Source organism: Dermacentor silvarum, chromosome 6 (genome assembly GCF_013339745.2).
Source record: "Dermacentor silvarum isolate Dsil-2018 chromosome 6, BIME_Dsil_1.4, whole genome shotgun sequence".
NCBI classification, from domain to species: Eukaryota; Metazoa; Arthropoda; class Arachnida; order Ixodida; family Ixodidae; genus Dermacentor; species Dermacentor silvarum.
In genome coordinates this window covers 51,084,409-51,110,387 of record NC_051159.1, presented here as the reverse complement: position 1 = coordinate 51,110,387, position 25,979 = coordinate 51,084,409, and the positions used below count along the sequence as shown (strand labels likewise).

Below are 25,979 nucleotides of genomic sequence, written 5' to 3'. Positions count from 1 at the left end.
GGCCACTGATGAGGCCGAGGAAGCACACCGTCATCCCACCGGGTAGCGGATTCAAATTCTGGCCACGGCTTTGTGGGTGCGCTATCATCACACACCCTTGACACTTAATCTAGGTCTAGCATTCAGACCACCTGGCCAAAGCCGAGCAGAGTGCTTCGAGTCACACGGCCGCGGCTCTGGTTATTCTATGACGAGTCATTAGGCTATAAATTTATGTGGTTCCCGCAGGCTGTGGGAATAGGTTTAAACAAAGATTTCATTGTTGTATTTTTTTTTGCGGGACGCTGTTTTTGTTTAGCGACCATTTGTAAGTATAGAGGGTATACGAGCAATTTGGCCACATTTTTATACGGAAATGCGTCGCTCAACGAAAACCTGCCGCTCTCGACATGCGAATCTCACGCACGACGACGACGGAACGATAACGACGGCATGGCAGCGAAAAGAGAGAGAAACGAAGAAGGAAAGACAGGGAGATTAAACAAGGCGGTGCCCGATTGCCGATCCTACACTCGGAGAAGAGGAAAAAAGAAAGATGCTGAAAAAAGAACAGATAAATAAAATTGAACTACGATTACGATACTTTCTAATGCAAATTTCAAACGAAGCTGTTTAGGCGTTTTGAATTCGCGGTATAAAAGAATTTGATTCCAAACGACAGGGTGCTCTCGGCGGCGGCGCTGAGCCTCTGCTCAGGCAGCTCGTTTTTAGCAGCAGCGGCAGACGAAGCATTTCTATTGGTTGCGTCGCTCATTGTGCAGAAAGAAAGCGTGAACACGGGAACGCGTGGCTCGCGCGCAGCGCATTCTTTATCGGCAGTGGCGCCGCATGCAAAGTAGCGCATGCGCAGTGGGTCCGAAGCCCACGCCAGCGCTTTGTTTCTGCGCTGGCCGCATGCCTGGTTTCCGCCGGCACTCCGCTTTCCTCCTCACCCTTCTGCCATACCCTCCTCCGCTTTCCGCCTCCTGGTTGCGCTGCACCCTCCTCTCTGCTTTCCTTCTCGCGTCTTTCATTCCCCGCTGCGTTCCGCGTTCGCTTTCATGTTTCGCTGTGCTCGTTCGCTCGGTTACGCCGCCGCCGACGACGACGTTCGTCGCAGGAACGGGCGCTTAAAAGCTGCGCTCTAAAATAAATTGATTGCGTTAGAAGCAATAATAATGAATTCAAGAAATCGGGCCAGGTGGTATTGGGAGATATGAATGCGCGCACAGAAGATTTAGACGGATATACTGATTCCAACGGTTCTCTAGTGCTGGATCTGTGTGATGAACAGAACCTTGCAGTAGTTAACATAGATGACAAGTCTCATGGACAGGTAACGTGGCGATGTGGAAACAGGCAGTCATGTATTGATTACGCTTTAGTCTCATACACGGTCTACGAATGACTAGACCAAGTGATGATAGACGAACATGTACGGAAAAGATATCCTTGGTAATGATCGTAGACATTTAGCCCTATAACTTGGGAGATACGATAAACACGAACCAATAGCATCAGAATTTCTAAAAAATGAATGAGAAGCAAATAATAGCGATCGTAAGAACATAGATAAATAAATGGAGGCATTTCCTACAGCAGTCTGGGAATATAAAGAACTGGTAGACGTTATGCAGTAGGAGATAAGACAGACACCCCAAACCATTTTTCGATTGGAAAGCGTAAACCACGTAAGTGGTGGAAGAAGGAAACAAAGCAAGTTATAGAAGAGCGTAAGCAGGCGTCTAGGGATCGTCGAGAAGCCACGAAGTTGGGATTACACAAAGAGGTGCTCCTTAGATGGAACAAACTCCGAGAAAAAGGTGGCGAATGGGTTCGTGCAAGAGAAAATTAAATGCACGAGTGAACGGTGGGTGCATAACATTAGCAAAAGAAAAAAAAGGTGCACCAAGCAGATTCTGGAACCATGTAAGAGCACTCGGAGCTCCAACTAAAAATTCTCAGACGGCTATAAGGGATAAAGACGGTAACATCTTCGAAGGAGAGGATGCTCTGCGGTACATCAGAGAGGTTATTAGGGATAACTTCGGCACAAAAAATAACGTAGTTCTGACTTAAGCGGATGCAGCAACAACAGAGAAGCCTGGGAAATCAAAATTTAGCATAGAAACCTTTTACGAGAAAAGAGAAGAAGAAAATGTCCCGAATAACACAGCAGCCGGACCCGATGAAATGCCAATAGGTACAGCTAATCAAAAACATCGATCCAAAGAGCAAGTCACTGCTGAGTAATGCCATAGAGCAAGTGATTAGAACGAAGAAAATTCCGGTTGGATGGCGCGAAAGCAACATGAACCCCATCTACAAAGGCAAATGCGATAAGGGCAAGACGAGCTCGTACAGGGCAGTTACAGTGACGTCGGTGGTATATAGAATGACAATGCAAGCCATAAAATTAGAAGTGTCGAAGTGGGTGGAGAAAAACGATGTATTGGGGGAACTAGAGAATGGGTTCAGGCCAGGCAGACGCTTAGAGGATATAATGTCTGTACTGACTTAGTGCATAGAGATTTCACTAACTCAGAATAGACCTTCATGGATAGCATTTCTAGATATTAAAGCAGCCTACGATAGCGTATACAGGAAATTATGGGATATTCTCAAGCACGAAGACATAGATGACTATTTTGTGGAGCTGCTGAGGGAGATATACAAGGTGTTTCAACGAACACTTCCAACAAATTTTAAAGCTTGCCTGTGCTGGATAGCACAATTCCTGTTCATGAGCTTGTCTATTCGAAGAAGCGGACATTACTTGCACAAAGAATTCAAATGCCTAATCGACCAATTAACAAAAATTCACTAATTATGTTTTTAACTAATTACCTTATGACCCGTATTGCAATTTACAAATTCTAGCCGTGGAGTTCGCAAGGTGGATCCACTTGGATTGAATTCTCAGGATGACACCAGTTTCGAGATATTAATTCGCGAACATTGCGGAGAAATGCATTGGCGTTCCAATTACTTTTGTGTTTGAATGCATAAAACGACGTTCTTTATGAAAGTAACTGGAACGCCAATGTATTTCTCCGCAAAGTTTGGGAATTAATATCTTGAAACTGGTGTCATCATGAGAATTCGTTCCAAGTGGATCCACCTTGCGAACTCCACGGCTAGAATTTGTAAATTGCAATATGGGTCATAAGGCAATTAGTTAAAAACTTAATTAGTGAATTTTTATTAATTAGTCGACTTTGCATTTCAATTTCTTGTGCAAGTAATGTCCGTCTCTTTGAGTAGACCAGTTCATGAACTAGAATTGTGCTATCTGCCACAGGTAACCTTTAAAATTTTTGAAAGTGTTCGCTGAAACACCCGTTATAGAGACAACCGAGTACAAATTGTATGAGAAGGTCGGAAATGTAATGAATTGCTGGAAGTTCACCAAGGACTGAAGCAAGGATGACCTCTGTTTCCATTGTTGTTCACGCTTTATGTTAAGGGCATAGAAAGACGACTGAAAACAGTGAATCAGGGTTTGAGTTATCTTATATTTGGAATGGACAAATGGCGCAACAGAAGGTCCGCGGACTGATGTATGCGGACGACACGGTGCTACTAGCGGGAAATGTACGGCATTTGCAGACACTTGCGAATATGTCTCGCAACGCAGCGAGAAACCTATGCCTTAAGTTTAGCACAGACGAATAGGAAATTATTATATTTAACGAAGAGACGAGTAATTACGTGGTATCAATTCACCTGCAAGTCATACCCATTATCATGCAATATAAATACCTCAGTTTATGCCTAAACGAAGGAACGACTTACTCGAGCACCCACTAAGATAATCTGAAAATAAAGGGGAAGCGGAATGCAGCAATAATGAAACACAGAGCACAGTGGGGCCACAATAAGTATGAGGTAGTGCGTGGAATCTGGAAAGGAGTAATGGTACCAGCGCTAACGTCCGCAAATGCTATTCTGTGCTTAAAATCGGATATCTTGTCGGGGCTGGAAGTTAACCAACGATCGGTAGGCCGGTAGGCTTTGGGAACCCATGGTAAATCCACAAATGAGGCATTGCAGGGTGGCATGGGTTGGGCCTCTTTTGAAGTCCGAGAAGCACAGAGCAAATTTATTTGTGAAGAAAGACCCAGGAACATGGATCAAAATAAAAGAGCGGCTAAAGTGCACAAATATCTGTACCTGAAAAGTGTGGACATAGAATGGAGGAAGAGGTCAAGAAAGTTGGCAATCAAGTACGCGGTAATTGAAAGTGTAAATAAACAAACAGGAGTCATCAGAAAGTCAGAGAAAGAGAGACAGTGAATTTGATGTAAAGAATGAAAAAAAATATATATATATATCATGGAGAGTTGCAAGAATGAGAAGAAAGAAATTAGAAGTAAAATATGTACGATAACACAAAAGGCAGTGCCTTGCTGTTTGAGGCTCGAGCTGGTTGCCTAAGGACAAAAACATACGGGAGCAAATATTCGCATCAAAATGAAACATGTATGTACTGCAGCAAAAATCCGGAGACCACTCAGCACATCCTAATGGAAGGCGAAAGTTTTCAGCCAATGATACCCGTCGGTAACGTACACCTTCCAGAAGTGCTTTGATTTAAAGTGGGCGAAAGCGTCAACCGGTGAGCAGTCGACGTAAGAGACGTTCAGAGTATTGGTGGGAAAAATCAGGGAAGAGATTGACACGACCAGATCCGTTACATGCATAGGTAGCGGTACAAGGTAGCTAGAAAAGTTTTGAGGAAGAGAAAAAGAAAGAAAAAAAAAGATTAAGTTGATGTATAAGAAATGCTAGAATGAGAAATATGTACAGCATACCTAATTAAATCAAGCAGGCTAGGTGACTATTTGCCACCGTTCTATTTCAAAGGAGATGCCAATAAATCATCACCATCATTATTGAGCCAATTTCTTCGTCCCAGCCTGTGTTAGCGCTGGTTGTCAAACTTGATCGTACACAACATTACCCAAGGTTCCTATACTATTTCAGTACATATACTTGCCTTACGTCCTTAGCGATGTAGAAATCCCAAGCCGAAGCATGACACACGATCTTTCTGTCTGTAGGCTTTGTCAGCACCGAGCGCTCCCAGAATGTTTTGGGCATTGGCGGAAGGCCCATGGAGGTGAAAAACTCCTCGGACATCTTGAACATGTCGAGAACAGTCATGTTCTGCAAGATATAGAAACCGATGGGTGAAATGTTGGAGCTTTCTTATACGCAAATAGGTACCTCGTTTTATGTGTCCCCATTGTTGTCTAAACAAAGTGCGGTCGAGAATTTAATGCTCTGTACAAGCACGTTATAGAGCGCATGACATGTAAGTCCTACTGTACTCAGTTTATAGCATGTAACTGAGAGTAGTGGAGCCAATATGGTTATTAAAAAAAGAAAAAGAAGTGTGACGTCACGTATTTCAAAGTATCTTTTTAATGCTTGGGCCGCGTTGGGGCTTAGTACGCAAAACATGCCATATATTCAATCCATGGCTGCTCCTTTAGAACGCATTGCAGTCCAATTTAAGTGATATGGAAAAACGAGGACCCAGCAGTTATCATCAATAGCTATTGACCCTTTTCGCGCAGCAGTTTGTTCTAGAGAAACGAGATGGCGCTTACGGCGGTGCGCCATACGTTGCCTCAGCGACAGCGCACGAAAACGAAACCATTACCGCTTCTACCTTGCTTCTGTGCGAGCAGCTTTCGGAAATACAACTGAATTTTCTCTAACGCACTCTGCTTCATTCATGCTGGTTTGAATAATGTGGATCGAAGACGCGTGCAGTAGTTGGCTGCAAAAATAGCGACTGGCATATTAAGAAATGTAATGAATATGTGGGGCCAAGTTTGCGGACCACTGCTGCAACTGTCCGTACGTGTTACCGGCACTTTGAGATGTACGGTTTTCCTCTAGGATACACAAATTTGCTCATCCGCCAGCGTTGTATCACTAACCTTCAATGATAGGGCTTCAGCCCCGGTACGTTGGCAAGAGTGAGTACCGCTCGTTAAACAGTGATAAAGGGAGTAGCGCCGCTTCCTGTCATAGTAGGTTTCGCGCACAGTATCTACACCCATCTACCCCAACCGGCACGGAAACTTACGCCCACTCTTTCGCCAATGTGTCAAGAATAAGTGAATGGGCGCACACTTGAATATATGTGCAGTTTATACACACAATAAATGATGGACTACACCGATAGCGCACGAATGGTCGAAGCTAAATGTTTCGTGACGGTCCACGAGAGTAAGCGAGTTACCAGCAATAATACATCTTTGCTACAAGGTATTACAGTGTACAGAATATCTACGTTTCAAGCCTTAAGTGCAGCAACAACAAATCTAACGAAACTGAGCACAACCGCGAGTGATTAGGCAGAAAATAATCAGATAGTGACCTCACCGACGAACTTTACTTAGTCAAAAATATGAGCTGCTTCAAAACAATTTGCCAAATAAAGAACGAAGTGCAAAACACACTAATCCTGATCCATTTCATGAGCGGAAAGTTTGAAATTCATATTTAGCCCCGCTATAGAGCAAGCACCATATGTGCTGCTCGCGCCGTTTGGACGTAGCTTAATCAGCTCCGAAAGCGCTTTTGCATGTTCTCTGAAGCAGTGGGCGAAGCTTCGTGTCGTCCACCCAATCACTGTCTACGATATCTGCCGAAACAGAGGTTTGCTAAGCCGCACCGGCGTCATACACATCTAATGTAAACACGGAGGAAACGGAGGCAGTTGAGGCAAGCAATGGACGGGTCACCACGTGATCAAACATGGCAGCGCCCACGGGATCGCCGCGAAAAGGGTCAATACTTAGCTCGTACGGCAACTTCAATGCGGTGTCGCCACCTGTGTTTCTTGCGTCTTCTCCGGCTTACCAAGCGTCTTCTGGCGGCGAGAGTGGTATGGTGCTTTTGATATTGTAGAAGGATAGCTTACCAATACAGGGGAAATAATATTTCTATTTAGTGTAATATTAAACCCCGTGAATCAATCAGTCATTATTTTTTGCTGTGAGCCAATGCTCTTTAGCGTAAAGCCCCTCCATACGTTTCCGCCGGTAAGCCATAAATGATGCAAAATAAAATTAAAAGAAAGTATGGCCGCATCACTTGGTTTATTCTCTTCGGTTCCACAATACGCGATGGAATACATTGTATATTTTCCTTTTTAGGATTATCTCAGTTGCAATTACGTAGACTATCCGATCCCGATTTAAAGTTTGAAGCATGCGGAACTGTGCGATAGTGATTTACGCGCATTATTGCTGTAGCTTTTGTGAAAATTCCCCCAAATTCGGTCTAGACCGTTGTTTCGTCACAGATGACAAAAGGCAACTATCGAGTACCTCTCGATAACTGTCAGATGACACAAAAATGGAGGATGCAGCATCAACAAGCTAACGTGCCACGCGATGTTATAGGTCTTCATCTGTGGTCTGTGAAGATTATACCTGGATCGCGATTTGTGGTGATGCCTGTACCGACGCTATTCCTTTTCGCGATTCGTCAGTGGTCAGAGCGACGCTCCGCCCATGTTATCAATGGAATCAGCCGATCGTGAACGATGGATGATAGGAGGGGCGTAGAATCGAGCGGGAGGCATCGTTACGTAATCGCGGCCTTAATTGCACTACCTCATTGCGGTGTCATATAGATTGTGACAGCAGCAGCTCGACAAAGGAAACGGTGCAGTATACGAAATAAACAAAGACTGAACTCGAATACTTTGTGTACTTTCCGCCCATTAAAAATGACAGAAATACGCGTGAATACCGCAATATCCGCTACGCACGTCGATATCATTGGCTGCGAGGATTGGTCGCGAAATTAAAAAAATAAATATTACCCGTAATTTTCTCTGCTCGTAATCAGCCCTTTATTTTTTCCGCAGGAGAAATGCAGCATAATGTTCGGAAATTTGCGAGTTCAAAATTCCAATTGTATCCGGGCGTCCCTATGAGATGCGTTTATGCGTAATTTTTTCTAGCGATTTATCGTATAATTCCGCCACATATATTCTGTAGTCTCTAAAGTAGGACGTATGCGTAACTTTTTCAAGACAAATTTTAAACGTGCTTCATAACAGAATAAGGAATTTCTATATCTAACCAATATCCGTCCTATCTGTCCTTTTGTATTTGTGTTTTTAAATTTATGTTATAGGATTGCTGTATAGATGGGGCTTTGTCATTTCGATATTGTAATATTCTGTTACACGCGTAATATCGCTTACATTTTTTCTTGTATAAACGGTCATTACCCCCATACTGTATTGGCCTCTGAGTCAATGTAAGCATACTAATAGTAAATAAATAAATAAATGCGGCGAAAAGCTGTTGGTTTCTAAAAGGGTCTCTTCATTGCTTTCTAAGAGGCCTTGGCCTTAATGTTTCTTTAGGCGGATGGCCTGCCTATAGGTTATTCTTTTATGGACACGTACACATCGATATGTGGTCGGAAACGTCCGCAGCCACCCTATACAGCGGTTTACTTGAATGCGGAAGGCTGTCCGCAACAAGTGCACACAGGATTTCAGGTGCGCGCCCTCGGCTCACTAGGCCTGGGTGAAACTGAACCGATGTACTCGATTAAACAAGCAACGTTATTCACGAGTAAACTGCTATATGCCAACGATGCAACTGAGTGATGACGGCACAGTACCAGTTTAGGCCACCCGAAGTCATTTAAAGAGACACTCAATTAAAATTAATCACATTATGGCGCTTTACATGCCAAAACCACCATCTAATTATGAGGCATGCCGTAGTGGGGACTCCGGAATAATTTCGACCACCTGGGGTTTTTTTAACGTGCATCTAAATCTAAGTACACAAGTGTATTCGCATTTCGCCCCCGTAGAAATGCGGCCGCGTGGCCGGGATTCGATCCCGCGACCTCGTGTCCAGCAGCCCAATACCATAGCCACTGAGCAACCACGGCGGGCCTTTAAAGGGACACTAAATAGCAACAGTTAAACAGTTAAACAATTTAGACTGATGAAGTATATTTTCAGAACTTTATTTCATATATTCGAGAAAAGGTTGATTATTAATTTTTAAAAACGAAGCCAGAAAATTAGCATTTTTTTCTGAATTTCTTGCGGAAACCTCTGCCTCTAATTACATGGCCTGACGTTCACAGATTTTCAAACTATTTTGTGGTAGTTTAGCCGTTCTGGCACATGAAGAGTGCTCAAAACTTGCTAGGTTTATTTATGTGTTTACAAAATACAGCACTGTATTCAAAGACCACGCTGGGAGGAAAAAGCTCTTCTTCATGCATAAGGAGCACGTTGGGCCACTAAAAAATCATACAAATGATACAGCGCGAAATATATATATATGAAGAAAGCGCAACCTAATTTTACGGTAGATGCCCAAAATGGGTAAACTTCTCGATCGATCGACCGACTTCTCGATCGTTTCAGAGAATGAGTAAATAATGCAGCGAGGGAAAGCACTGTGCGAAACATACAACTTGCCAATATGGGTGCAATACTTTATATACACATCAAACCAACTTAGTCATGTATTACGAATTGTAATAAACAATCCGGGTATTTTCCACACCGTGCCTGGTGTCACAGGTTTCGCGTTAAATTATCTTTAGAACGCAATGTATTCCATGACTAGAAATTATACGTAGTTGGGCTACTTGGTCTATGTGGGGTGGTTGTTCGATGCGCGCTAAGCCTACTGTATAAGCACGTAGTCCTTTTTTACTGGTCAAAAATATTCTCGATCTGGGTAGACGCTGTCAAAGTTCATGACGTCACAACGAGATTACCAAGCCTATTCTCAGAGGCGTAATCGACTACTGCAGTTTAATTGAATATTGCAGTCAAAGCTCAATATAACGAACATATATTTACCGAAATTCGCGATGTAACAAATTATTTTTATTTCCCGATCTTAGTTCCATTGAAATAACGAAACCTCGAATTAACAAAATTCGCGATGTAGCGAAGATTTTCGCTGCAAGTACAACTTCGTTATATCGAGGTTCGACTGTATACTGTTTAGTGTCACTGTGCCGTGCGACAGAAGTTACACAATCGTGTTTTGCATTCCTGCTCTATCGGGATGGGGATGCCGCTGTCGGAAGTCGAACCCGTTGCATCGTATGAGCGTCTGTCATCATCATCATCATCATCATCATAATCATAATCATCATCAGCCTATATTTATGTCCACTGCAGGACGAAGGCCTCTCCGTGCGGTCTCCAATGACCCCTGTCTTGCGCTAGCGTATTCCAACTTGCGCCTGCAAATTTCCTAACTTCATCATCCCATCTGGTTTTCTGCCGACCTCGACTGCGCTTCCCTTCTCTTGGTATCCATTCTGTAACCCTAATGGTCCACTGGTTATCCATTCTACGCATTACATGGCCTGCCCAGCTCCATTTCTTCCGCTTAATGTCAACTGTAGAGCGTCTATATGTAGAGTTATACGGAGGGTACAACCCAAGTTCTACGTATATTACTGGCCTAGAGGTGGGTGCGTTGTTCGAGTATCATTATCGAACTTGCCTTGCTTTGAGCGTTCTATAATGCGAACATCATCATCCCATCTGCGCTAGAGAGATGCTCGAAAGCTTTTTCCGAAATATACTTCCAATTTCGCACGACGAAATTGGAAGTATAGCTTATGTTGCAGCACTTGCCTTTTCGTTCATGGCAACCGTGACGTCAACTGCCGGTTTGTTCGGGTACGGTCGGGTCATTTCGGTTATTGCGGACCAATCTTGAGAGTGGATGTGACCTGCGCAAAAAGTGTACACACAGCTGCTTGTTATGTCTTGAATTCGTCAACGCCCCGCTTTGTGTCGACCTGTTCCCGAACATTGCTCTTTCAGCGGACAATTAATTGATTACCGATCTCGAAGAGCATTGCCGACGCATGCTCACTCCTCTTCGCTTCAGAGTGGGTGTCACACCGATTCATGACTGTTGTCCGCCTCTCTGGGCGGCACGGTTTCGTCTACCGCACAGCGTTCTAGAGCTTCGGAAGCCCAAAGCACACTGTGAAAAAAAAAAAAAAAAAGGTAGGTTATACTTATCTGGGCAAGGTTGAATTGCGAATCCAAGTTGCAATGTTTTTCTACGTTTTCTTCGTTTCCGTGCAGTTCTGTGCTGAAAGCTACCACGGAGTCATGATTTATAGCACTTTGGCGGATACTGCATGATAATAGTTCTTAGAGAATTTCAATGTAATACAGGCATTGCCACAACTGTATTATACCGTCGTACACAGTGGCTATTATACCGTCGTACAGCCATGATAGGACAATCATTCTTGCGCTACGTGTCTATTCTTCACGAGAAAACAAAACAGAGAGAGAAGGCTTTACGAAGATTTTTTTTTCACTGCGGAAATCATTACAGCGTAGACGGACGTGTCTCAATACGAACCCAAGAAACTTGCACGATACCTCGTCACGTCCAGGACAGGTATCACATTGCCCCAATACCACGCAACATGGACCCTTACCTACACTCCGGAAGGAGGAAAGCGAGGGCCCAATACATAGAGAAAACATTCAGGTTCGATACCACGGCCCGTTTTACGGACGCCGCTATGTACGGAACGAAGAAAAAGGGCGCAGTGGCAGTGGTCTCCGACCGCCGAGGCCACGTCACCTCCAGTGCATCGACCCGCCCCTGCACGATCACGGAAGCGGAAGAGCTGGCCATCGCGTTAGCCATCCGCGAAGGCCAACACGCAAGCAAACCACTGACGATCCTCACGGACTCCCAGCAGGCCTGCCGCAACTTCCTACAGAGAAAAATCGCAAGACCTGCGGCACAAGTCCTAGCCCAAATACCCAAGGAGGACGCTGACGACAACACCATCATAACCATCATTTGGATACCGGGTCACGCTGCCATCATGGGTAAACTGTATGCCGACAGAGCAGCTCGAGAATTTGCACATAACCGAGCACTGATCACGCCGACTGCAGATGACCCTGACCCAGTTGACCCCGAGTATTCAGCAATCCTGAACTACCACAGAGGGAGTCGCTTGCGATATCCCCCACCCCATCGAATACTAAAGACGGAGGATGCCGCTGCCTGGCGTAGGCTCCAGACAGGCACTTACACGAACTTACACATATTACATCGCATGCACCCCACAGCCTACAGGGACGAATGTCCGTGGTGTGGGGCCACACCAACCCTATACCACATTACGTGGGAGTGCACGCTACACAACATAAAACACAATGACACGAACACCACGAGGGAGCAATGGGAGGCACCGTTGTCCAGCTCGGCCCTCGACGACCAGCTCAAGCTGATCCAGAGAGCAGAGAAGATGGCTAGAGCCAGCGGAGCCCTGGACTAGGGGTCCCGACCATTAGCGATTCCCCATTGGGGCAAGACAAAACTATCTTTGAATTAAAGTTTATCTATCTCGAATCTCCATGCCACGCCGTAAATGCGTATATAAATCAAGTGATCGTGGCTTAACATGGAGCTAAAACTATGCACTCGTAGTCACAAAAAAAAAAAAAAAAACTCTTAAGCTAAATATCCTTCTTAAGCACAAATTCTAGCCAATCCTGAGGCTGCACATGGGGAAGACCGCTAGCCAATTGCAAGGGACGCTTATACGAACGAAAGGCTTTGTGAATTCTACCTGCGATGCCTGAGCGCAGGTATACATTTTGAGGAAGAAAACGTAGTTCTAGCCTTGACTCGTGTAAGAGACATATTCAAGAGGTGCGTTGGAAATCTCGAACGTGCCTTATAGGCATCGGGCTGCGTAATATTTTATTATAATTTTTTTTACTTGCCTTGCAATCTATTTCGAAAGTACACAACTTCCCGCGGCCGCGCCTTAGCTTTTCAAGGAGAGAAGGGAGAGGCTTGTGAACTCTCATACGGGGAACAGTTTTGGACGCTCTGGAAGGCGTTGCGGACCGCATCACTTACAGGCATGTTTGCTGAGTCTGCATATCTTGTTCCTGTTGAGTCGTTTATTTCACATAATGCCGCCCTCTGAAAACATTGCGATAGGGCGAAGTAAAAGGCACGTACAGTGTGCTCCTAACTTTCAAGTAAATGCAGGGCTCAATATACACTGTATAAATATAATCGAAAGTGAATTTAAAGCTAGTCTCTAATGAGTCGAGTCATCAAAAAGTCGGTAGGTATTTGTAGCGCCCACCGACGCCGCAGCGCGGGGTGCTTCGTTCGGCGCTCTCAGCTGGTGCCTTGGCGCCGGCTGTCGAAGGAGAAAATAAAAGACGCGCAGCGCGTGCCCCGATACCGTCTCGGCGACAACCCGATACGCTACCGCACAGTCCCCGGCCTCCGGCTCTCTCCAGGGGTCTCGTTCGTGCGAGTACGCGCACAATGTTGTCGCCGAGGGTATCGTCACGACCATGACACCGGCCACGTCATCGCCTTTCTCGCCCCCAACGATGGCAGGCGATAGTGGAGACATCGCCGTCCCAACGCCGGCTACCGTGCCGCACGCCATTGGGTCTGTCTCCAATGCCATCGCTCCTGCAACAACGACGCCCGACCCGTCCACGCGGTCTCCGTGGTGGCGCGCGAGCTCGGTACCGCGCCGATCCCACTGCCTCCGACTCTGCCGGCTACCACCACCGCGGACACGGGTCACGGCCTTCAGCGACCCTCACTGCATCCCACGTCAGGCGTCCTCAACGAACCACCGGACGCTCCTGCAGGCCTTGACCCCCCTTTGCCCGGTCAGCTCGTGGCTCACTCGCGACGTATTCCGTCGCTATGTACCCCGCCAGGCTGCGCCACGTCCACCTGCACTGCTCGCGTCGTGGTCCGCCCCAAGGAGGTTATAAAAAGTGGTCGCAGTTTCACCTGAAAGGCGAAGCATCAATTGCGATAGCAAACTTGTAGAGAGCTATACGGAGTAATGATATTAGCTTTATCAGCTGTATAAACTTGGACATGCAGCAGCATCGGCAACACGCAGAACTGTTGTCGACGCCATCGGCGTTTTGCCCGCGTTCGCTCAAAATGCGTGCGGCGTTGGTGACTGTTGCCGGAGAGAGAGAGAAATAACTTTATTAGGTCCAGCGGTTTTGGGGACTAGGTCCCCGCCTAAACGGCGGCCAGAAGCCCTTGGGCCCTGGCGGCATCTTCAGCCAGCTGGACGGCCCAGAGTTGTACTTCCGGGTCAGAACTGAGTAGTACGGCCTCCCACTGCTCCTCATTATCTATTTTGCGGCCCTGTCGAGTCACCTGAGGGCAAGCCCACAGGATGTGTCTCAGATCCGCCCATCCTTCACATAACCGACATTTGCCCTCATATTTATCTGGATAATACCGGGCCTGTGATATAAATAGGCACTTGGTGCCGCAGCTAAACGTCGCCTCCCTTCCCTCCCCCTCCCCCACGGCTTCTCGCGCGTCGGAAGAAGGTGCGTTTGCTCTACATATATGGTGATTGTAAAGGAGAAAAGAGACGCCTACTTCTGCAGCCCTTAATCGAGCACGGCGCGGAACGCGCGTTTGTTCTCCGCCGTGCGTTCACTCCCCGTGAAAGACGCGCCCCTCGCGCCCTTTCACTCGCACATACAGCGTTCGGCGCGCGGCGACGATTTCTTCTCCAAATGACGTCATACGGAACCTCACGGCGACGGCGACGGCTACGGCGACGGCTACGGCGACGGCGACGCCGACGGCAGAAATCTGCTTTTGAGTGTCCATATAATTGCTATCGCAATAAAAAAACTTCTGGAGTGGAGATGCCGCGCCGCGGCTGACGCCGGCGACCGCCATATTGCTCCGGGCAGAAAACGCAGCTGCGCCGCTTGGGCCCTTGCGGTAGTTCGGCATTTGCGGCATTTATAGTGCTTAGTTATGGTCTGCTGAGCGGTAGTTCTGCGTTTGTAAGGGAACATCCAAGCTCTGCTGAATGGGATGGTGAACGCCTGCGTCGCACGAATCGTGCGAAGCAAAAGTCAGGAGTAACGTTTCACGTGTATATGTAGCGCGAAAAAGCCTTCAATCGCTCGACCATTGCTGTGCACTATCTCCGTCGAGGAGCGCTGTTGTACATGAAATCTACCTTAAATTGGCTAATATAGGCTGAAACAAGCTTTTTTCTGCGTACGTATGTTTGTGCGACAGGTTCCCGAAAGAGAAAATTTAAAGCGCTGCGTGACGCATCGCAGCCCGCTGTTCGCAGAGATGGCTGGGCGCCTAAAGATGCGGATGTTCTTTGCTCGGTGCACTTTGAAGAGGGTTGTTTTGACAGGTCTGGTCAAACGACAAGGCTGCGACAGGGCAGCACTCCAACCATTTTTCTAGTGTTCTCCGCACATCCGCATAAAAAAGCGAGTTCGTAAGAAATGCTTGCTGTTCGTATATATTTCCGGTGCGCTTGCATATGGGGTTCCGCATGTCGAGAGGAATTATTTACTACTTATTTATATAAAATGATACAGCTCACAGACCTGGCGGAGGTCGTAGCTGCGTCTCACAAGTTGACTGTTTATAATCGTGGCACGCAACTGTTTCGCATCAAAACAAGAAAATAACTGACCTAACTGGCAAAGAAAGAGTATTGCCAGTCACATATCGTGTGTGTAACAACACGATATGTGCCTGGAGCAACAACAGTTCTTGTGCAGCTATAGGTATCCTATCTCGGCGTAATTTAACTTAGGCTGGATCGCAAATATTACTGTTTTCGGAGATCAAGTTGCTGTTGCATGCCATCGTGGAAAGCTCTATACAAATCAGAGTTCATACAAATTCGTCTATTGCGGACTCACGATCTTTACAATATTTAAAAGCCATTATTCGTAGTTACTGAACCGTGCGCCTTAAGAAGTGACATTATCAGCATGCCTTTAATTTTGGGCATTGGTGCAACTTTTTGTTTTTGCGCAGCCGAAAAATTTGTTTGTTTTGATGTGTTTGCATTTTATGTATGCCTGTTTGGCATTGTTTTCCTATAGTATACACTGTGATGCACCAGGTATTTATGCAATATGTTATTCATTTTTTTCACCATGTTGTTTTATGCTTATTTTTATCAAAATAGCCAGGACATAATAAAAATTTATTTACCACTTTACTGATTTCACCTTGTACTTCGTGTCACTTCGGTAATGTGGCAAGCTGATGCGCATGAAACGCGTTACAGCTTCAGCCCACGTATTCTTGCGTTAACAACTGCCTTGTGCATTTGTCCTTAGCCTGACATGACAAAGATTACTGGGGATTCCTGATGATAGAACTAGGCGACATGAAAGCCCTAGCGTCGCTAACTCAATGATACGACGGCCGATTGCCACTTCTTTTACGGAGTCTTCGTCACTTTATTTCGTCACAATTCTTTCAGCAAAAAGTCAGTCTAAATTCGCCTAATTCACCTCTCTGTGCACGCATTATCGCCTCAGTTCAATCGCGTAATCACTTTTAGAATGTTAAATGTGGCTTTCCCATCATCATCAACTAGCACAGCACCGCGTGTTCTTCCCATCATTACCTTTCGTTGATCTCCTATCACCCAACTAAACCCCTTTAATCCACGATTATTTACTCCTAATTCAACATTATTACTGTCACAACACACTTCATTCACCTATCTATATTCATTGTTACTGCAGTTCACATGCTTAATTAATATTGTATACTTAATAGTGGTATTGCGCGCGCTATCACCTCTTATCCTAAGAGGATCATTTCGTGTCAACAGCACGGTTTTGAAACGGTCTTGAGACGGACACCCCACCATGAGGTATGCATAAAAGGCTGTCGCATTAAAAAAAACATCTGCGCTAAATAAATCATAGTAATTCTCCCGCTTTCATCATAAAACGCCACCACGAAATCGCACTGGTTACGCTACCAGCGCGCCAGCAGCGCTCGTTCTTGCCTGGAGCAAGATGGCCGCCAACCGGTTTTCCAGGCTTCAGCCGGTCGCATGAGCGCGCATAGGGGATCTCCACTCCAGAAGTTTTTTTATAACCTCCTTGGTCCGCCCAGCACTTCAACTCCATCGGTCGTGCGCGCACCCTACGCGCCACGTAACGGTGCGGCACGTAATACGCCGCCGACAACGCTCGCGCGGGTACCGCCGGCGTACCATTCGCCTCACAGGCCTCCGCGTTCCTCCTTCAATACGCATGGGCCGATCATTATATCGTCGGCTGGACGCGCCCCTCCCAACAGCGTCCGTTTAGCGAGTCCCTCGACCGTTGCGGAGCTCGCAGTGCCGCCCGCCTGAGTAGTGGTGGCGACCCGATGCCTTCAAGTTCACAACTCGGACTGGCTACGGACACTTTTCAACCGCGATTCAACTGGCTTGCCTTTTCGATGTTCCATCTGGGCGGGGGTGCCCTGTAGCGCCCACCGACGCCGCAACGCGGGGCGTTTTGGTCGGCTCTCTCAGTCGGTGCCTTAGCGCCGCCTATCAAAGAAGTCAAAAATAAAGATGCACAGTGCGTGCTCGAAGCGCAAGCTCGGCACGCGCAGTGTCGTTCCGAAAAGCCAGCCACGCTGGTCGTCGCAGCCCCGTCGCTCGGCTCGCCGCCTTCGCCCTTCTGATCAGGGACGACGGCACGGCTCGTACAGCCGCCGTCACGTCCCTCCTACATATTTTACTGATGCACCATCGGAAGTCAATTGGCTTCTTTGCAACTGAGTTTTTAATAATCATATGCCGAGTTCCTTTCGAGTATCTATTATGCTAAGCACAGTCGAAAAAAGTCTATACACTCTCAGTGGATCCGTCCCAGCAAAGTGCATAATTTGCTCAAATTGAGAGTGAAACGACAGGCCTGCACACGAGACGCTCCATCGCGTAATACTTGTAGGCAAATACTTCGCACAAGTACATGACACCTTCTGGTGTGTTTGAATAACGGAATGTGCGGCTCTAAGCATCACTGACTTGCCATTATTGCAGAGCATATACATTTATCAATACATCCCACTGGACCACGTATTGACGTACTAGAGACTGTCAGGCTTCTTCCGGGGCCTTTATCCCAGCTGAACTACGACCAACTTAGCTGCAACCTGTTGAACCGTAGCGCATTTAACATCCACTGCAAGGCGAAGTATAGAGTGTACTAGAAATATGAGCGAACGCGTCTGCCAGCGATCTCCATATTACCCCTTGCCCTGCGTCAGTCCCATTTTTTCCCTATTCCTTCAAATGCCCTAATCTAATCGCACCACTTAATGTTCTGCCATCCTTTACTGTACGTCTCAATCCCTTTGGGATTCATTCTGTTCCTTAACAGAACAGCGCTTATATGCTCTATGCATTTAAATGACCTCCTTAATTTTTTTCCCTTTAATCTGAACTAGCATATTTTTTCAAGCACCACTTGTCTCCTAATTAGACATTCTGAAATTTCGAAAATCGTCGATCAAACCCAAAGGAATTCGCGGACTGCGCATATGATATGTAGTTGAGAACCAGCTTGTATGCCTCCACGAGCAAAAGTACACGGACCCGGAATTCCGCGGACTCCGCCATGCAGGTAACTCTAAATTGAATACTGCTGTCGATCCAAACTTGGCAGTGCGAAATTTCCAGTGCGCTCGTCAACTTCAGTTTGTGCATATCAATTGCATATAAATTTAATATTTTCGGAGAGCCTGTGGTCCATATGCTTTTGCTTACGGATGTACATATCGCTTTTGTCGGATCAAGCAGAAATATCAAGTTCTAAAAACTATAAGGCTGCTTTTCAGACCTCTGCTGGGCTCAGGCCTACTGACCCAGCAGATTCTTGATGAGCTGAAAAAGCGGCCACCATATAATATGTTTAGCGGTTATGAGGCAGTGCGTGGTCCACTCGTCCCAGCAGCCGGTATACGCTTATTGTGCAGTAACGCTTCGTTAAACTCGCTTAATCCGCACGGCCTTCCGCACGCGTGCAGAAGACCGTGCGGATTGTTTGCGTTTGGGCCATTACATGATTGCGTTTTTGTAGACTGGAGGCAGTTGGGGCACTCCCACATGATGAGCGTATTTGAGGCGAAGGCTTCGCATTGCCTACAGGTCGGTAAGGAAGCTTCGGTCTCTGTCTGTGTAATGCATGTGCAGTTGAACCCGGGTATATCGAATCTGAAGGGGATCGCAAAAAAGTTCGGTATATAGGTAATTCGATATATGAAATAACAATTTCATACAGGAATTTTCAAGGTGATTTCACTGCAGTTCGTTATACACAATAATTCGTTATATGTGGCTTCGATATACCGGGTTTGACTGCAGTTTGATGTGGCCAAGTGTGGATGCTGCCCTGCGAGACTTTAGCATATGTAATCTACACGCCTTTTTTTTTTTTTTTTTGCAGGCACCGTGGTGCGGCCATACCGAGTAGGTGTGCCGGGATGGGTCCATCTTCGGGAACCTTGTCCGGGCCGTAGATGGCGCGCAGCTTGCTGCGCACGTAAGCGTGTAGCTCCTGGTAGAGTGGCAGCAGCTGCTCCCACAGCTTGGCCATGTTGCTCTCGAGGCCGTCGTACTCGTACACGTCCTGCCAGAGTCCGCTCGCGTCCTCAAAGCCTGCGGGAAAATGTAAAAAAATTCGAAGGCGTCGCGACACTTCCAAGTCTTTCCGCCTGGGTACGTTTAACAGGTTGATTTATTCTGTGCAATATTTTGAAGGCTAAGGTCAAGCAGGAAGGTTGAAAACAATACAAAATCGGGGATGAGAGTAAGGGCAATTCGCAAAAAAACATAAATTTGTGTTACAAATCACGAAGTAAATTGCCAGTGTGAGCTCATTCTACACGCTTAATGTTCCTGTGAAGAAGGATAATTTGGTAAGGTGTTCTGGTAAATATTGATCGGTCACTGCTAAGCTGCGGTATCCAGTTTATCTGGCTTTCAACAATATAGGCAACTAAAGATGGGAAATAAATTCTAGCCAAATTTTTCTTCTGCTCTGTTGAAGCCATGTCTGTTCAGTTCATTGCCATTAATTCAGTGGGTGAGTCCGACATGTAATATTTATTAAAAACGACTTTGATAGCTTTACACTGGATACCCTCAAGAGTTTTAATGTTCGATTTACTGCAAGAGTCTGATGCCATATGCATCGATAATTCGAGATGGTTCGAACTACTGAAAAATAAAAACGTTTCATGCTAAGAAATCCATGCTTTATAGCTTATGCCTTAAAGGAAACAATTCTCGAAAGAAAGATGAAATATTGCTAGTGTGCGCTAGTGTGTAAGTTCCAGAAAAGGTGACTGGTTAACTTTACAACTAAATATTTTGAACTGGCTACTTCCTTCAAAGGTAATGGACCTAGATTAGACGGGCATGTGAGAAGTGTCATTTTTTTTCTTGTGGAATCGCTCGAGGACTTGCAAAATAATTACAAAAGTACCCCGTCCTTACACTGATCGCACATGTTATTTGAGACAGCTGCTTGCTAAGCACGTATACTTCGTCTGGTTCGCCTGGGTGTCGCCTTCACTTGACGCTACGGCCTTCTTATGGGCCTGTGGACAGCCCAAACTGTGAATATTACCATGTGCCTGAGACTCTGCAACATGTGTTTTGTGAGTACCCTCTCTATGTGGCACGGCGGAAGATAATGGCTTCTATGCTGGCAGGCATTCGAGCGCTAACATTGTCAGAAAGTACACTCTTGGTCCGAAATGTATGACCACATCGCTAACAGCTACATGGGGTGTTAATGGACGATTTGAAGAGCACTCAACTAAACTCGGCACTTTAAGGAAACCACTACGTTACTTGCTTATTGTATGTACGCATCCTTTGCTCCTGTCTTCGTCATCGTCCTTGATCACTCTTTTTTGTTCCCTTTCCTTTTTCCTGTGTGCAGAGTAGCAGGCAAGAGAATAGCTCAGGCCGACCTCTTTGTCTTTCTTCTAATAATTGCTATCTCTCTCTCTCTCTCTCTGACGTTCGGTGACGCTGTAGCTTGTTAATTGAAATTGACATTCTTGACAGGCAAACGTAAATGTCGGTGTACTCGTTAAGCTTGCACTGTTGCGTTGATATCTTTGCAGTTTTGAAACCACCTTAGCGTTAAGCGTGCATTAAAGGGTCCCTGGGCGCCTTTTTATCGAAGTGGAGAAAGGCATTTGAAATTAAAATAAACTATTAAAATAGACTATGTTGAGAAATATTTTGCCGCAAGAAGTACTTCAATACGTTTAGCATAAGCGGAGTTATTCACAATCAAACGTCCTCTACGCGGTGCTTCTGCTCCTTCTTCAATGCCTTGCACCGCGAAGACTACGGCGGAGCGGGGCGAGCCCACAACGCTCCGCCTACTGAACGTCACCGTGGCGCGCAGTTCAAATTTGATTTTGGATGTTCACATAGACGCCACTACTACTGATTTTGGCGCCTAGAAGGCACCAAACGTTAACCAAACGTGGTTGACCTCAGTGAGACAAAAAAAAAAAAAAAGAAAAAAAAATTGCCCGCCAATCCACCCTGTGAAGGTGGTTGGAAAGCGAAGCTTTTTACGCCACCCTCACTAAGCATTATTATCTGTCAAGACGGGTATTCCCCCTCCCGCACCCTGCCTTATGCAGGGCGCGGGCGGTGACCCTTCGACTTTTACAAGCTCGTGCGTATCCTAACCTTGCGGTTCTTCACGCTATATACCCTGAAAGGTATCCCAGTGCGGACTGCCCTGCCTGTGGACTAACGGCAACATTTAACCATGTGTTGTGGGAGTGTGAAGCCATCGGCTCCGCCTTCAGCGAGGATAGGTGGGCTGCGCTTTTGGGCAGCTCCGAACTCAACGACCAAACCCTGGCCGTCCAGAGTGCCCGCGATCGGGCCGTCAAGCTCGGCTTGCCGGTTCCTACGTGGGACTAGCCGGGTGGCGCGGGGTGTCCCCTGCGTCTTCTCTGGACCTCAATAAAGTTATTTCACTCACTCACTCACCCTCACGGTAGCTGCGGCGCACTTGATATTTCACACACTACAACGTAACTTTAACCACAGCCTTTATTATTATTTACTTCACAACAATGTTCACTACTGCTTTATGATCGGTGTGATATACGCTACTAGACTAGAGCACTGCACGGGCCGATTTTTGTGACCCGGGCCCGGCCCGGGCCCGGAAATAATCTACGTTACCCGCCCGGCCCGGCCCGCCACCCCTTTACCTTAAGCCCGAGCCCGGCCCGATCCCGACTCGAACCCGGCCCGAATCCGGCCCGAGACCAAAAATGCATGCTTTTCAGAGTTTAGAAGCCCGAGAATAACTCGCAGAAAGCCCGAGCCCGGCCCGGGCCCGCGTCAGAAAACCCGAGCCCGGCCCGGGCCCGGGTCAAAAAGCACACGCCGTACCCGAGCCCGGCCTGAGCCCGTGAAAAAACTCCTCTACCCGGCCCGGCCCGTGGGCCGGGCCGGGCCGGGCCCGGGCTTTCGGGTAAGCCCGAGCCCGTGCAGTGCTCAATACTAGACTACCCCATAGTGGGGTAGTCTAGAAAATGAACCGAAGTAGTTACTAGGCTGGAAGGGTTTCGAATGACGTCAACCCTCTTTCAAGCAGCTGCATAAGCTTTGCAACAGCTGCAATCTAATCTTACGGACCGCGCCGAGCCTGTTTCCGTTGTTTGCCCGCAGCCCTTATCATCCATCATGTTGGCTCATCACTTTGAAGCTTGTTTTTGTGGTTTTTCTTGCGAAAACGAGTGCTTAGTTGTACGCTGAATGCCTGAATTCAAGTAAGCTATACTGCTATACCTGCAATTGTTAGCGGTTCGTCGGGATCGTTTTTTGATTACAACGACAGACACGACAGAACCCTTGGCTGGTAGAGGTACAAAGCTTCGCTTTAATAATCATTCCTGATTCGACGCCTTTTCACCATTAGCCCTCTGCTATTGGTCCAATGTTTTCTGGCTACGCCCACTTCACCCGTCTTTCACGCGACCTCACAAAACCGCGAAAACTAACCACGTCAAATTGATGTGTACGTGAAAAAAATGCAATAATATTCCAAACAAAACTGAAAATTTTTCTGAATAGCCACAGACTGACCCGTTCCGAAAGGAATAGAAGATGGCTGCCCGCCGATCGCTCAGGCCCTCGCTAATCGCACCTGCCGGTGAGCATGTATTTATTTGCGCATGATAAACCTTTTTGCGTGGCAGTAAAACGTTACCGAGCCCTTTCGGCATGCATATGACATCTCTCTGCCGACTATTCCTTGCTGAGGATCAGTTTTAGCGGCATTCTTATCCTTCCGTTGCACGCCGCCGCGATTTTCGACCAGCCACCGCAAGCAAAGTAAGGCGAAGCGGACCAATCGGAGAAGCCGGCACCACCCTCTTCATGCGGTTATCTATTTTCACTGTGCTGGCTCGGCCCCATCGAAACCCTCTCCACTAGAGCGTGCTCCTCGCCTCTTGTCAGCAATCATATAAGAAAAACTGCTAAGTGTAGACAATGTTATTGGTTTTGAAAGCGAACAAAGGTGACCTCCTATAAACGAGGAGAGTGTTTGATTGGGTTGTTCAGACAACGATGCGGGTCACCGCCCGGTTGCTTGCGTCGGTGGTTACGTAAATTTGACGTCAGGAGTTTGGAATCAAAACAGTTTGGAATCATTGTACCTTATAGCGCCCTTGGTAATGTAAATCGTAATTGAGCAGTACAGTTCAAACTTGGCATCGTGTACATTTCGGTGCACTCGTCAGTTTCAGTTTATGCGTTTAAATTGCGAAGAAAATTGTGAACCTGTGGTCGGTATACTTTTGCAGAGGGGGTTTACGTGCTCCACCTGTTGATCATGGTTCACATGTTCACGATCTGTTTATCAGTTTCACATGTTCACGCAACATCATGCAGACGTGAAACACAAAAAAAGCGCATGCATGCATCTTTCAAACTTGCACGATAAAGAAGTTACTGCAGTGAACGCTTTCGGAGCACTGAGTTCGCGAACGAGTTGAAATATCACTCGACTTCACTAATAACTCAGCCTTGAAGTTTCCAAGGTTCTCGCCGTAGGTAATTCGAAGGGCTGCAGAAAGTTATTGGAACAAAATGTTTTTGCCATTTACTTGGCTTCCTGGTCACAGCATTCACGCGTGATTTCCGCGCATTATATACTCGTGTTACGGAAAAAGATTATTGCGAATCAACACCTGGTAGCACCTTCATTACCCCCTATGTTGCATGTATGTCGAGTCGGCCTATAGTAATATATATATATATATATATATATATATATATATATATATATAGGCATCTGTATTCCCCCTGCAGATAGTGTCGGTTCCTGCCTCTGTTCCTTACAGAATTACGCAGCAAACGAACTAACGCTGGCTAAGTATTTTCAGTGCCTCTGTAATGTACTCTGCATCTATGGGTAAAAACGTTTCCATGCTATATGCTTGCAAACCTGTTTGTCATAATTTTCACTATTCTTATGGCACTAAGTGGCCGAGGTTCAACGCTAACCTTGTTAGTTCAAAAAAGAATAGTTCTGAAAAAATAAATATTTTCTTGGCTTCTTGGTCGTGCTCATGGATTATACTCGGCATCTATTGGTAGTACACGTTTGAATTATACTTGCAAACCTATTATTTGTCACTATTTTCACTGTTCATATGGTACTAATAGACAGCAGGTATCTGCGGTAACCTAGCTTGGTTTAAAAATCGAATATTCCTTAAAAAATAAGTATTTTGGCTTCTTGGCCGTGCTATTGAAATGTACTTGGCATCTATGGGTAATAGACTTTTCAATCCCGTTTACTTGCAAACTAGTTTGTCGTGATGTTCACTGTTCCTATGGCACCCAGCGGCCGCAGCTTCTGCGGTAACCTAGTTTGGTTAAGAAATCTAATAGTCCTAAAAAAATTATATTTCCATGCCTTCTGTTTGTGCTTGTGATATGTACTCTGCATATATGGATAATGCACACTTCAATGCCAGATACTTGCAATGTTATTTGTGTCTACTTTCATTGTTCATATAATGACACTAAGCGGCTTCTAACTCTATATCTTCCCCAATTATTCATTCCGCTTTTCGAAGTTGTGGCGCAAAACGCAAAAAAAATAATGCCTATTGAAGGCGGGCCCCCGTTTTACGCGCGCGCGACAGCAGCGCTTTTAAAGTGAAAATTTTAAAAAAGTAACACAACTCAATGGCTTGGTGACCGTAAAAAAGCGTCAAGGCGACGGCGTAGCAGTTGGCTTCTGCTGCTGCTATAGACCTTTTCAGAAACCGACGTTTGAGCAGCGCCATTGGCCGACACGAGTGACGTCTAGCGTCGCCGCCATTTTGGACTGTGCGCCTTGCGAGAGCAGGCCGGCTGCACTTCGGTTGTGTGATCTTCGCCGCGCATTATTTCGATTGTTTTCTTCCGTTTCGCTTGTCTTGTGCGGCTTGACTTGTTACATGTTTCACGTGCTCGCGTGAGCGCTCAGTGTAGTGTGCCATGGCAACAGCAAGCCCAGCCAGTGGATGTGGTGTTTCTTCGTCGGTAGCGGCGGCAGCCGCGTCTGCTTCGTCGAGACCTGGCGTGCTAATCAGCGGTATATTTCAGTGTTATTGCTGGGCACATGTGACCGTATCGTCAATTGAATCTGATCACCATTACGTTTCGCGATTGAGGGGTGCCTCATTTAGCGAAATCAGGCGCGTACGTAGCTGTCGGGCAATGCTTATAGAACCAGGCGCCGGCGGCCCGACGACGCATGTCACTGGTTGGTAGATATGCGGTGGTTACTCCATACGCTTCCGACGCAACTGAACAGCTCAATCACCCAAAATTTATTGGATCTGATGCGGTGCAGGGTGCTTATAACCAAATGTCAAAGCATAAAGCGGGGCGATCGAGCAGCGCGGTACCTGGAGCGAACCGACGCGCGGCAGTGATCACAGATGCCAGCGTGACTGATACAGCCCAGGTGCTAGATTTTTATTTTTAGTATTTATTTATTTATACATACTGTCAATCCCAATAGGGATTATAACAGGACTTGTTATAAAGATATATTTGTTTACATATATTTTACGTTT

General features: G+C 46.4%; 1 protein-coding gene across 1 annotated transcript in view; it reads right to left on the bottom strand.

The window, feature by feature from the left end:
- LOC119455499 (angiotensin-converting enzyme) overlaps window positions 1-25,979 on the bottom strand; it is a 57,101-nt gene that overhangs the window by 19,145 nt on the left and 11,977 nt on the right. The window contains exons 5-7 of the mRNA XM_037716906.2: window positions 19,318-19,509; window positions 10,646-10,743; window positions 4,979-5,148 (exon numbers count right to left, since the gene is read on the bottom strand). Coding sequence (XP_037572834.1) covers window positions 4,979-5,148; window positions 10,646-10,743; window positions 19,318-19,509 — 460 coding nt within the window. The remainder of the gene's footprint in view (window positions 1-4,978; window positions 5,149-10,645; window positions 10,744-19,317; window positions 19,510-25,979) is intronic.